Here is a 14,096-nt window from a genome sequence, read left to right on the forward strand (position 1 = left end):
CAGACATGCAATAACTATTGAACGTAAGTTTGGTCTTATCTACGTTAATTTTTAATCCAACTTTCCTACTGTGTTAGTCCGTTAAGTAGGTCAGCTGGATTGCAAGCTACTAAAACTATATCATCTGCGAACCAAAGATGACTCAAGAAGCGACTGTTGATGTTTACTCCGGCTGTGTCCCATTCCAGGTTCCTGAACACGCCCTCAAACACCACATTCAATAGTTTAGGAGATATTGCTTCTCTCTGTCTTACTCTTTTTCCTATGATAAATCTATCTGTACCTGAAAAGAGGTTAACTGAAGCTGTGGCGTTCTTATATATTGCAGCTAACAGCCCCACATAGGGTTCTAGCACTCCCTGTGTATGTAGAGCATTAAATATTGAATATAGTATTATTTATTAGAAATTGCACATTCTAGCAGTTCTTTTCTTTGAGTATGTACATATAAATATATATGGAATTATAACAAAATTAAACTTTAAAAATTGAATTGAACAATTAGATATTTTTAATAAATTCATTTTATAGAACTTACATGTACATAATTATGTATATTATAAAATTTCTTTCTGCTGCAGGTAACGCATACTTTTTGCGAGATTCAATTGTACTTGGTGAAATTTGACGATCATTTTGCATCGATGCACATTTCAATGTGATCTGTAATTGTTTCAGTGCTTTGTAAATTGAACATTTTAAATGAAAAAGGGTTAATTTAAAATGAAAACGGTTTAATTTGAATTCAAACACCTGTATATATTATTAAATAAACTACAAACTCATTATTAAATAACCATAAACTGTATACATTCATAAATAAAATAAACGCTCACTATGTATGTTAGGGGACATTGACCGTTCGATTGAGTAAGTAAAACATGGCCTAAAAATAGCCTCGGAGAATAGCATTAGGGCACTAGCATAGTGATCCAAAAACATCCTGTTAAGGGCATCAATCAGTGGCGGACGGTGGGTGTTAATACCGGGTGTGCTGTGTATGCCGTAGGGCGTAGGGTATAAAATTAGCAATTAAAAAAAAATACTCGTTTTGCATTACAAAAATGTTTAATTTATTAGTTATTTATACATAAGTTCAATGCGACGTTTCTGAGACATAAACTTTTCAATCACGTCTGCATAGAATGTGTCTTTCTGTTTTAATTCCACCAATAACTTTTTTTCTATTGAAATTAAGCTAAGGCCACATAATCTATCTTGACCTTGCGTACCTCTATAGCAAGTTTTTATTCTTTTCAGCGCCGAAAAAGAACGTTCTGCTGAAGCTGTACTGCTTGGTATCGTTAATATTAATTCTCCCAGCTTAAACACCTCTTTAAAACCAGATTCGAGGCTATTTTTTGTCATGAATTGTATTAATTCATGAACAGGTTTCTCTGAAAATTCAGAGCTGGAATATAGCACAATGAGTTCGTTTTTCAATCGAATATAATCAAACAGTGATCCATAAAAATCTTTTAATTTATTAATTAAAACATTTGGAAAATTTTCTTTATATTCGTCATATTTATCATTACAAAGAAGGTGGAAATATTCTAATTTGGAAAGTGAAGAATATCTACATTCGACTTGTGCGATTATGCTATCAACTATTTTGAAATATAATTGACGAAATGAAGTTTTATCTTCTACTTCTGAATAATTTTTTAATCTTTGTGGCCTACGATCATGATCATCATTTTTTTCATTTAAATAATTATTCCATAACATTTCAAAATTATTATCCCTTTCGTATTTCAGTTGCTGCAAAACATCATTAATTTTTTTACAACAATATAAAACGTCCGTAGATTTAGATTGAAGAATGTTATACAAAACATCAGTTATTCCAAACAGTTTTGAAAAAATTTGAAGAAGTTTAATTGTTTGAAAATCCTCTAAAAAGCCTAAAAACCCTCGTGCTTTTATAACAGTATCTGTGTCCCATAATTCACAATTTTCTATAACATGTCGAAAAAAATCTGTAAATTGACTTCTGTATTGTTGTACTGTGCTACTTAAACGAGATGTAAAATTCCACCTTGTGGGTGCTACAGAGGGAAGTCTTTTTGTCACAAATTCCTGTAAAGCGAATACTCTTTTGGAAGATTTTGAAAAGTATGTAGACAATCCATTTAAAGTTTGAAAAAATGATTTACTTTCTTTAATATCAGAAAGACCTTGCTGCAATACTAAATTCAATACATGAGCATAACAGTGTGTAAAAAGAGCAAAAGGATAAGCATTGAGGACTTTGGATTGCAAACCATTTACGTGTCCACTCATTACACTTGCTCCATCATAAGTCTGTCCAACCAATTTGTCTTGAATTTTAAATTCTTCAACTATGTTCACCACGTGACGGAATAGACCATTAGATGTTTTATCAGCACTAACGTCTGTAAAACTAATAAACCGTTCATGTACATTGCCTTTACATACAAAACGTAAAACTGTTGAGAGCTGTGATTTTGTCATTATATCTGAAGTTTCATCGAGAATAATAGCAACAAAACTTGCTGACTCTACTTCATTTTTTATATGAACTTTAATAACATGAGCGATTGCTTCGATTATGTCATTTTGTATACTTGGAGAAGTACAACGAAAGGTAGTAGCAGTATTTAAATGAGTATCTAAAACAGAATCATATTCTCGAAGAGCATTTAGATATTCAATGTAATTGCCTTTGTTTACGGAATTACATGACTCGTCGTGACCTCGCAGGGACAGTTCTTGTTTTCCTAGATAGATTATTGCGTTAATAATTCGTTTTAAAACATCTCTATTTTTATTTACTTGTTCATTATGTCGACTTATTTCGGCTTTACGTTGACTGTCAATTAATACGTCGATTCGTTGTTTGCCAAACATTTGTATGGAAAGAAATGATTGAACGTGTGCCTGCGATCCTTCGTGTTTCTTCAGTGCTGCTGTCAAATGGTTGAGATCAGCAAATCCTTCTTTGTTCCACACATTAATATCTTTGGAGAACAATAAACATGGCCAGCAGAAAAGTTTGGATCGAATTTCACAGCCTGTAATCCATTCGAATTTTTTATAATTTGAAACGCAAAAATGTCTAGTGTAAACTTTTGTTTTTTCTTTATGCAAACTGGATAAATTTGGAAGAGACGGACACGGTTTCCCATCTTTAATTATTTTTAATTTTATCTCAAAACTTCTATTTGAAAACGGAATAGTTAAAATGTCTTGAACACTGTTAGCCATTATTAGTTATTAGAGGTATGACTGAGATATGACCATAAAAATACGAATGTGCGAAAAAGTACGAGACCACGTGCCGCATCGCATTCGGTCAATTGCCGAGTGGTGCGGTGCGGTGCGTGGTGCTCTGAAGTCGTAGCACACCGTACGTCTTAATATCGCGAATAAACCTATACAAGCGAATATCCGCCTGCACACTCCAACCAAACCCACCAATTTGCTGCACGGCATAGGTATTCTCTCGTCGCGGCGCACAAACTACATCTAACATCACACAACACGCTGCAGACTGCACACCACACCATACACCATACATTTAGCGCACGCGGTAAATACACCATACACATCAATGCCTGTTTATACAACAACACATTATTTTGTATTAAAATACTACTTTATGTGGTCTTTGGTTTTCACGGGTGTGCGCCGCACACCTAGCACACACCCAATATACGCCACTGGCATCAATCGATGTCATTCGAATACATTTGCGATCTATGGAATCCTGTAAACTTCCATATAAACTGGTATCATCATAATTGACCCTTTGAGTGCTGACGTCTTTTCTGTTGAAAATTTCGCCAACATATCCAACTAGAATTACTTAGAAAGCTGGTATAAAATTGTAGCTAATCCAAACAAACCCTAGATAACTATGGCCGAGGATTTCGAGTTTTGTAAAGGTGTGTTAAGACTCTTTAATATATCTTGCAACAATATAAAATAAACAAAAGAAGTCTATTAGTGAATGCATATTTCCAAAATTAGTTCCATCTTCATTGTTGATAAAATGTATTGCTCACAATATAAATGTCAAGCCACAATTTAAAATACATGGCAGTTAAGGATTTCCATCGGGAAATTCTGCTATGGTTATAAATTCAGAAATTTCAGTATAAACCAGTCTTTATTAACATTGACGCAGATTACACGACCCATATTCAATGCTACCTGGAACGGCTTAGTGGGTAGTATTCTTGTTTAATTTTACATGCTGAAAAAACAATGCGTATTTCAGGCTCATGGACTTGTTGATCGGCGATGGTCAGCAATTCAAGGGGTTAAAATGGCGGAATACAATTAAAACGTCCCAGTTTGGATATCAATAAATCCGGCAGCTCTATTTTGATTAGAAGTGTCTGTCTCCTGACAAAAATAAAAGACGAGCGTGTTATGAAATGGTTTAATTTAAAAAATATAATAATAATAATAATATAAATAAAAAGGAGAGATGGGTGAGTAGTGGTGAGTGGTGAGTGATGAGTGTTATTTAAGAAGAGGCTTGTTCTTTGCGCTGCTGCACCATCTCGCGGAGGTTGTTCTCGCTGTTCTTGAGCGTGCGCTCCAAGTAGTCCTTCATGGTCTTGAGCGCCTCGAGCTTGGCGTCGGCGTTGCTGCGGCGGTCGGCGGCCGCAGCCTTCAGCTCGGGCAGCGGCTGAAGCAGGAAGGCTCTGCCCACGGGCTGATACGCGCGGTTTTCAGCCCCTCCCCCTCCCCCTCCCCCTCCCGCCCCCGCGAGCGCCAACTGCTGGAGTGTGGCGTCCGCGTGAAGCTGCGCGCGCTGCAGCCCCGCCATCTGCGGCTCCAACGCCGACACGCGCTGCTGCGTCTCCACCATCTGCGCCTGCAGTTGCGCGAACGCCTGCCGCAATTCCGCGTCGGCCGCTGACATTTCTCACTCGGCTGACGGTCTACCTAACCTCAAACCCGTACACTCGCACACTCGCACACGCCTGCCAATCCGACGACCACCAGCCCGGTCGCCGGTCAATGCAGAGCAACACTTTCACGACTATGTTATACGAAACTAGGTCGATGCCTCCTGATATCACCTATTTCCCTCATCGAACTCAAACTGTACAAATGATAATTTGAGTTCATCGCGTCCTCTTCTCACACACGAAAGTCAACCTTGGTCGAAATACCTCCGTCCAGAGAAATGTAACACTAATAGAATTGGCTTTAGGTGTTATATTGTTGTTGTAGGAATATAGCACGACTTGTGCCATTACGAATCAAAACCAGTAATATTGTAGGCATATTGTTCAGACTATGTCTGATGATCGGCTTTCGTGGCCTTACGACCCACGATTTGGCCGATATATTTTTGTGCTGGCCACCCTGAGACAGCGGTTGGCACACAAACTGACAGTTGTCAATAGTGGTTTGGCGCGTAAACACCCCGGTGTTTACGGGGCCCACCTCGCCACCGAAATCACCAGCTAGAGGCTGGTGAGGGTTGTGACGATACTTGGAGACCAGCTCCAGTATCCGTCCGGTGTGCACCAGAGGAAGCTTGGTCTGTCTTCGTCCAGAAGGCAGACAACTGAGCTACGCGTGGCTAACCTCAAAAGGCACGCGTGGTTACTTTGTTACTCCCCCACCCCCTGTCCCCCCTGCTTGATCTCTGTATATATATATATATATATATATATATATATATATATATATATATATATATATATAATACAGTCACCATACAAACAGAATTACAACCTGTTTTCATTATTATTCAATTTCCTCCCTTTTTCCACATCACGCATCCCACGCACATTACGAAGGAGAAAGGGACATAGCAGAGCAGCCGACATCAGCAGAGACCAGACCACCGACGACGAAGGAAAGCACCTTGAGGAAACCATCCCCGCCCAAGCTTACCTCTAGCTATCTCACAAAACCGACTTCCGGGGTGCTCTTGAGTTGAACATCCCTGGAATCTGTACACATATAGTGTGGGAATCTCAATGTACTAACAACAGGAGATTAAAACGATTAATAAATTAACAAGTTGTAGGCGGAGTACTGTGTGTTGACCGTATCCCAGCCTAACGAAACACTGTTGTACTTGTTTTAATAAAGTTTTATTGTTTGCCTAAATAATGTACAAAGGTATTAGAATATGTGGCAAAAGTATGTCGTTCAGCGGTCTCTGGATATGGTAGAGTGTCGCTGGCTCGGCATTCAGCTATGTTCAGAAGGTCTCTGGATGCGGCAGTGTGTTGCTGGCTTGGCGTTCGGCTATGTTCAGAAGTTCTCTGGATACGGCAATGTGATCGTTCGTTCAACTGGTTGATCTTCCAAGTCCACGTAGTGTAGTGGTGGCAGGTCAGGAGCTGGATGTCGACTGGTCTGCTGCTGTGTGTCGACGCTTGCTGCTGTGGGTCGACTGGCGTTGTTTGGGTTGTACCTCCTTTTATAGTGTTTCTGGTATCACCTGACCCGTGGTGGTGGTTGTTGATGCGTAAGCGAGGAATGTGTTTTTATCGATGGGGTAGAATTTTCTGGAACGATTGGCGCCGTTCCGCTCGATGTAGTTTAATGGCTGCAGGTGTGCTTCGACTGGTTTGTTTCCGCTCGGCTGGTAGGGGTGTTCCGCTTGAGTTTAGTTTAATGGCTGCAGGTGTGCTTCGACTGGTTTGTTTCCGCTCGAGTGGTAGGGGTGGAGCTTTCTCGAAGGTTTTAGGCACCGTTCCGCTTGAGTTTAGTATAATGGCTGCAGGTGTGCTTCGACTGGTTTTGGGAATGTATTCTGCGTCGCAGTAAATGTTTTGATGAATGTGACGAGATTCCCACAAACTGCTAACGCACCACGCACTCACTCTACTTGACCACGTGTGCACACAGCTGCAAGGCACCTGCAACAAAGCTCGCTTACTTGAACACGTGTGCACACAGCTGCAAGGCACCTGCAACAAAGCTCGCTTACTTGAACACGTGTGCACACAGCTGCAAGCCTGAAACAAAGCTCGCCTACTTGACCACGTGTGCACAGCAGGTGCAAGCCACCTGCAACCAACTCGCTTACGCCAAAAGCGTATAAAATGGAGTTTTGTAAAGAAAACTTCAGTCAACATCCAGCTTCTGACCAGCCACTACTACACTACGCTGACCTAGAGGATCAACCAGCAAACGAGCCAGAGACCTTCTGAACATAACCGACTACCGAGCCAGAAACACTCTACAATATCCAGAGACATCTGAACATAGCCGACTGCCGAGCCAGCAACACTCTGCCACATCCAGAGACGCCTGAACATAGCCAAATGTCGAGCCAACTACCCTATAATGGAAGAACGTGTAGGAATCTCGTCGTCGTCATCGTCATCGAAACCTTCGAGAATATTCCGCAACAACAAAATACATCGAGCGGAACAGCATCAAGCATTCCAGAAAATACTACGCCTCGACGAAAGCAAATTCCTCTTGTACGCATCAACAACTAAATGCTCGTACGACCACTTCCATCAAGCATTCCAGAAAATACTACGCCTCGACGAAAGCAAATTCCTCTTGTACGCATCAACAACTAAAAGCTCGTACGACCACTTTCATCAAGCATTCCAGAAAATACTACGCCTCGACGAAAGCAAATTCCTCTTGTACGCATCAACAACTAAATGCTCGTACGCATCAATAACCACTTCCATCAAGCGTTCCAGAAAATTCTACGCCTCGACAAAAGTGCATTCCTTTCTTACGCATCAACAAACCACCACCATCGGTCAGGCGATTCCAGAAACACTATAAAAGGAGGTACAACCCAAACAACCCCAGTCGACCCACAGCAGCAGGAGTCGACCCACAGCAGCAAGAGTCGACCCACAGCAGCAAGCGTCGACACACAGCAGCAGACCAGTCGACATCCAGCTCCTGACCAGCCACCACTTCACTACACGGACTTGGAAGATCAACCAGCCGACCGAGCCAGCAACACACTGCCGTATCCAGAGACTTGCTGAACATAGCCGAATGCCGAGCCAGCAACACACTGCCGTATCCAGAGACCTTCCGAACATAGCCGAACAACGAGCCAGCAACACACTGCCGCATCCAGAGACCTTCTGAACATAGCTGAATGCCGAGCCAGCGACACTCTACCATATCCAGAGACCGCTGAACGACATACTTTTACCAACAATTAACCATACTTGTGTATACGTGTTATTACCAAATAAATACCACATTCAACATATAGTTGTATTAATACCGAACACAGACGAATCTGTCTACAATACATGGCGGACTGGTGGTGAAGAAGACCTTCACAATAAGACTAGTTCCCATAAACGTTTGCAACTCAGCCGGATCCAGAGCAACGACACATTATAGATCCAGCAGCCGCACGACACCAGTCAGCAGCCAATAGCCGTTTCGAGAACACTACGATTCCAGCCGCTTCAATTAGATATTTATACACTTGTATATTCAAACAATAAAATACCTTATCCAAACAAACAGCAGTAATAACTACTAAAACACAGACGAACCTGTCAATAAAACATGGCGGACTGGTGATGAAGAACACCTTCACAACTAGATCAGTCCCCATAATAGTATAACTCAAACGATCTCATCATCGATCCTGTCCAAACACGCATAAACTCCCGGCAACGATCCCTGTGACCGTGCCCGGGGAACAAAGGAAAAATACGTGTCTGTAAAGTCATTAACGCAGGGCACACGCTCGCCTCATAAAAAGGTCGACACGTGCTTCTATGCACGTGTCTTGGAAACAAAGGAAGAACACACTGCATAACTCAAGGGCAACGTCCCCTTCGACCATTCTGGAAGAAAGAGTTCATCGCTCGATCGTAAAACGAACGAAACCATAAACCTTCATCAGGCAACCGTAAACACATGGCAAGCGTTTACGCGTGGCTCACGACCCCATCACGGCTCATCCCTGCCTCGCCGAGCCAGGCGGGAAAGCTACCCGCCGCGCCCTCATCGCCATCAACACAGCACGCCGCGGCCCGCGGGTGACAATAAACGAGCAGACACGGCTACCTACCTACCTACCGACGTCCAGCCACAACGTCGACGACAGGTGCTTTTAAAAAATGGGGGAGCGAATGAGACGACGATCTTGACAGCTGGATGTGGAGTCATGCGCGATCCACTACACATAGAACGGTCATCCAGCACCACAAGATTCATCACACACCACCTCAGCACCATCATCATCATCATCATCAAGGCCCCGTCCGTCCCCACGAGCGTCGTCACGCCGAGACGGGCGGTAGCGCTACAACACCTCCACGAGCCACAACGACTCACAGTCCAGCTCGGAGTATCATCAACCACATCGATGCCCCTGCCGCCCCCGCCACCCCACCAACCGACATCAGCCTCGGAAGAGCGGCGCCGCCGCAGCATCGCATCGCATCGGCGCGACCATCGGACCACCCACCGTCTTGCTCGCGACGTCACCGCCCTCGAATCTACCGACCATTCAGGGCGGTACACCTATGTACACAGCGGATGACCCACGTCAACAATTTTTTTTCTCCCCACGTAATAATTTTTTCTCTTTGTGTAACAATATTTTTTTTCTTTTGTAAAATTTGTTTCTTTGTAATTTTGGTATCGCTGATGCTGGGGGGGGAGTGATGTGGCGGCTCGCTTATACGACATGGTCGAGTTTGGTTGCCTTCCTGCGAGTGGGAACCAACTCGGCTGGGTTCGGAGAGCTACTACTCACTCTGTCTTCAGCTGTCATATAATAAACACGTGCATTAACATGCCAGTCGTCTCATTCGTTCATCCTCCATAATTTGATTTATTTCGACGAGAGAAACAATTGAAGACATTATCCGATAAAATTTACCTCTGAAATGATTTAATTAATTGATTTATTTCGACGAGAAACAATTGAAGACTAAAAAAAAATCGATTGATAGACCGACAACGCTATATTTCATACATCAGATATTTTCAGTAACTACGCATTACGGGGAAGTAAAAATAATAATTCTATGATTTTTTTTTCGATCTTAGTGCGTATCTTCGTAAGTCAAAACATCTTCGACAAACAAAAGTCGAGGATTACCTGTATTTGATTGTTGATGATCTAATTTTAGGTCAATCTCGAAAATTTATTTAAATTGGGCATGTTCTGTTTTAACTTTCAATATTTTATTTTAATTTTTATAAATTGATTATAATTTTATTTTGATATTTGAATTTAATTTTAATATAATAATAATAGTTTTAATTTTGATATTTAATTTTAATTTTTAAATTTAATTTTTATTTCGATATTTTGTACGCTACTGGTTTTATCCTGCTGGTTAAAATGTTGGACCAAAATCGTCGTTGGTTTGGTCCAACGTTTGGTCAGCATTACAAAGACAAACGGTGTTTTCTTAGACCGAGACACGGTCAATACATCTGTCCGAGCCAAAAACCTACATGGCCGTGTTTTGGGCTCTTACGGGCGCGCGCTCATCTGACGACGACGCTAGCCGCCGGCCGAGAAGGTCCTGGCGTGGCTGGTCTACCCCTCCTGACCAGCCAGCGTACTCAATCCACAGCCCCCGCTGAACGATAGCTTCAGCAGCTGTAATGTGTGTAGATGTATTGGATGACCAATGGCTGTGTGTGTGTGTGTCGTCGTCTCTCGTTCAGCTCGCTCTGGAACAGGGCGGGGTGGGGAATTAGACACGTCAAGTCAGTTTATCCTTGTTTATTAAGGAGTAGATGGCGAGCCGGGGAGTTTCTTTATGGCGGGGGCTGTGGACGAGTACGTTGGCTGGTCAGGCGAGGTAGACCAGCCACGCCAGTACCGGCGTCTGAGTTTGACAGATGAGCGCGCCTCGTAAAATGAGTGCGCGCCCGTAAGAGCCCAAAACACGGCCATGTGGGTTTTTTGGCTCGGACACCCGCCATAAAGGGGCAGAGGCGCCGAGAAACTCCCCGGCTCGTCATCAAGTCAATAAACGAGGATATAAATCAAACCTGACGTGTCTAATTCCCCACCCCGCCCTGTTCCAGCACGTGCTCCAGAGCGAGCTGAACGAGACGACGACACACACAGCCACTGGTCACCCATACACAAACACATATATACAGCCCCTGCAGCTATCGTTCAACATCTGTCCCGCGTACTAAAGCCCCTCTATTCTTATTACATCTCCCTCTGTCGAACTAGGACAGAGGCACCGTAAAATTCGCTCCAGATACGCAATCACGACTACACGGGAATAAGCCAGGTCGAGCTCCTGAAGCTCACTAGTATCTGGGGACTTATATATGTGGTGATACTTGGGCAACGTGTAGCTCGGCTGGTGAGATCACGTTCTAGAAGATTCCTACGGTGTCGAGGTCTTCCTTTGTATGCTGTATTTGATGCATAGTTAGTTGGCTCCCGTGTACTGTATCCCGTGATAGCGTATCTGGAACAAGTTTATGGTGTCTTTGGCCTAGTTCCAACGGAGATACTTTGGCCAAGGTTGACTTTCGTATCCGAACAGAACGCGATGATGTCATTTGTACAGATTGAGTTCGATGAGGGAAATAGGTCATCATCGACCTAGTTTTGTAAAATAAACGTTGTGATATATTCCTACATAGTCATGTAGCCCGACAAAGCAGCCGGTATGGCGGTGGGTGTGTATTTTCCAATATCGCTTCTATGGTAAACGGATTATTGCGATCGCGCGCACGACAATCGTCGACATAGATCGCGAATACGGAATATCTGGTATAGGTATGGATATTAAGTTTTGACCATTTCCCGGCCTATGGAAACTCGGATGAGTTTTGATGAATTGTATCTTTATTGTATAGTTTGTAGAGATATATCGCATCGCGTACTTATTCAATATCGATGTCAATACGCACGCATACTCCCCCGTTACACAGAAGTCCGCACCCCTCTGGAATGCACTTCTAATCAAGCAGAACAACCCTAGACAAGGACAACTGCACGTGACCACGTGTACAACTGAATCAGATGCACTGGCGGATCCGCAACTTACGCCAGTGAGCTTTGGCAGCTCGAACATGGCTCACTCCGCGAAGCAACATACGTTACATATATAATTCGTCGTACATAAAATAACAAATGTATTAACCGAGCAATAAAGATCTACTTCTGTTCAGACTATGTCTGATGATCGGCTTTCGTGGCTTTACGACCCACGATTTGGCCGATATATTTTTGTGCTGGCCACCCTGAGACAGCGGTTGGCACACAAACTGACAGTTGTCAATAGCGGTTTGGCGCGTAAACACCCCGTTTTTACGGGGCCCACCTCGCCACCGAAATCACCAGCTAGAGGCTGGTGAGGGTTGTGACGATACTTGGAGACCAGCTCCAGTATCCGTCCGGTGTGCACCAGAGGAAGCTTGGTCTGTCTTCGTCCAGAAGGCAGACAACTGAGCTACGCGTGGCCAACCTCAAAAGGCACGCGTGGTTACTTTGTTACTCCCTCCCCCCTGTCCCCTCTGCTTGATCTCTGTATATATATATATATAAAATACAGTCACCATACAAACAGAATTACAACCTGTTTTCATTATTATACAATTTCCTCCCTTTTTCCACATCACGCATCCCACGCACATTACGAAGGAGAAAGGGACATAGCAGAGCAGCCGACATCAGCAGAGACCAGACCACCGACGACGAAGGAAGGCACCTTGAGGAAACCAGCCCCGCCCAAGCTTACCACTAGCTATCTCACAAAACCGACTTCCGGGGTGCTCTCGAGTTGAACATCCCTGGAGTCTGTACAACTTCCAAAGTCAACTCAGTTTCCATAGGCCGGGATACGACCGAAACCTTTAACCCGCCCTATAAGTGAATACAAGTACGGTGTGGTCGTAGCGAAGAAGGGTAGTTGCTTGTTTTCGGTGGAAGGTCTGACCGAACTGTGTTGTTCTGCTTATGATGGCATAGCTGGATGAGCCGTCTTGTTGAGTCCACTGTGGGGGGTTTATATACGGTCCAAATGTCCTCTGTAGGTCGCGTCCTGCACCTGTTTAGCGGTCAGCTTGGCTTTCTCTGAAGGTCGTGTCCTGTAGCTGTGTTTAGCGGTCGACTTGTCCTTGGTGCGTAGGTTGACAATGCGTAGGATGCGTTTACCGCTGTATTCCTACACTGGCACTCGATGTTCCGTGATTGAGATTTTAGTGACGTGCGCGAGATCGCTTTTTGCGGAATAATCACCGAACCTGCTTCCATATGCATAATCGACGATATCGCTCGCTATGCGATATAATACGCAACAATCAGTGGCGTGCAGTGAAAATCTCCTTATTTTTTTCGCGCAGACTTACATACTTACGAGTGGGCGAGAAGGATACAAAGGGACACCTAATCTCCTCATATCCTGCAAGTAAAGCAGCGGCAAACCAACATGGCCGAGTTGGTCCCAGCTCGTAGATGGTGACCGAACCTCAACCATGTCGTAGAACCACTACATCATATGTCCAAGGGTCCAAATTGGGACCCTTATTATTTATATTATATATAAACGATATTGTTAAGGTAATTAAGATGTGTAAAATACATTTGTTTGCAGATGATACATTGATATATATATAATTGGAAAGAATGTTGATGTAATGTCTGAGATTTTAAATATAGAATTAAATTATGTGAATGACTGGTTGTGTGAAAATAAATTAAAGTTGAATGTGAATAAAACAAAAATGATGTGGTTGAATGGTAAAAATAAAAATATATTGAATGAAATTATAATTGATGATAAGTTAATTGAAAAAGTTGAAAATATAAAATACTTAGGAGTATACATAGACTCAGGACTAAATTTTAAAATGCACGCTGACTATATAATAAAAAAATGGCTAGAAAAGTTGGTATATTATGTAGATTAAGAAATATTTTAAGTAAAAAAAGTAAAATTTTAGTGTTTAATTCAATTGTCTTGCCACATGTGGTTTATTGTGCCACTCTGCTTAATTTTTTTAGTGGCCAAGATTTAGAAAAAATGCAAAAAATACAGAATAAAGCTATGAGAGGTATTTTGAATGTGAGTAGATTTAAGAGTATTGGAAGTATGTTAGATGAATTAGGATGGATGAGTATTAGAATTAGTCTAAATATTAGTACATTGTCTTTT

General features: G+C 42.6%; 2 protein-coding genes across 2 annotated transcripts; both read right to left on the reverse strand.

Moving 5' to 3' along the window:
- Nucleotides 1-65: 65 nt before the first annotated feature.
- On the reverse strand, nt 66-9,753 carry LOC143917765 (zinc finger MYM-type protein 1-like). Its single transcript, XM_077439346.1, has 3 exons — nt 9,357-9,753; nt 1,686-3,689; nt 66-283 (listed from the first exon to the last, which is right to left on the reverse strand). Exons 2-3 carry the CDS (start codon nt 3,229-3,231, stop codon nt 66-68), a joined length of 1,764 nt encoding a protein of 587 aa, XP_077295472.1. The 5' UTR covers nt 3,232-3,689; nt 9,357-9,753.
- Pfdn1 (prefoldin subunit 1) lies at nt 4,408-4,912 on the reverse strand. The gene has a single exon (XM_077439506.1). The coding sequence runs from the start codon at nt 4,898-4,900 to the stop codon at nt 4,499-4,501; it is 402 nt and encodes a 133-aa protein (XP_077295632.1). The 5' UTR covers nt 4,901-4,912; the 3' UTR covers nt 4,408-4,498.
- Nucleotides 9,754-14,096: the final 4,343 nt, after the last annotated feature.

The sequence above is a fragment of the Arctopsyche grandis genome, chromosome 10 (genome assembly GCF_051622035.1).
Source record: "Arctopsyche grandis isolate Sample6627 chromosome 10, ASM5162203v2, whole genome shotgun sequence".
In the NCBI taxonomy this organism is placed as follows: Eukaryota; Metazoa; Arthropoda; class Insecta; order Trichoptera; family Hydropsychidae; genus Arctopsyche; species Arctopsyche grandis.

Bases quoted from the DNA above. Each gene is read 5' to 3' on its own strand.
- LOC143917765 (XM_077439346.1), bottom strand. From the start codon at position 3,231: ATGGCTAACAGTGTTCAAGACATTTTAACTATTCCGTTTTCAAATAGA. The intron at 284-1,685 runs GTAGGCCACAAA...ACCTCTTTTCAG, and splicing joins AAAAAATGATGATCATGATC to GTACAGATAGATTTATCATA.
- Pfdn1 (XM_077439506.1), bottom strand. From the start codon at position 4,900: ATGTCAGCGGCCGACGCGGAATTGCGGCAGGCGTTCGCGCAACTGCAG.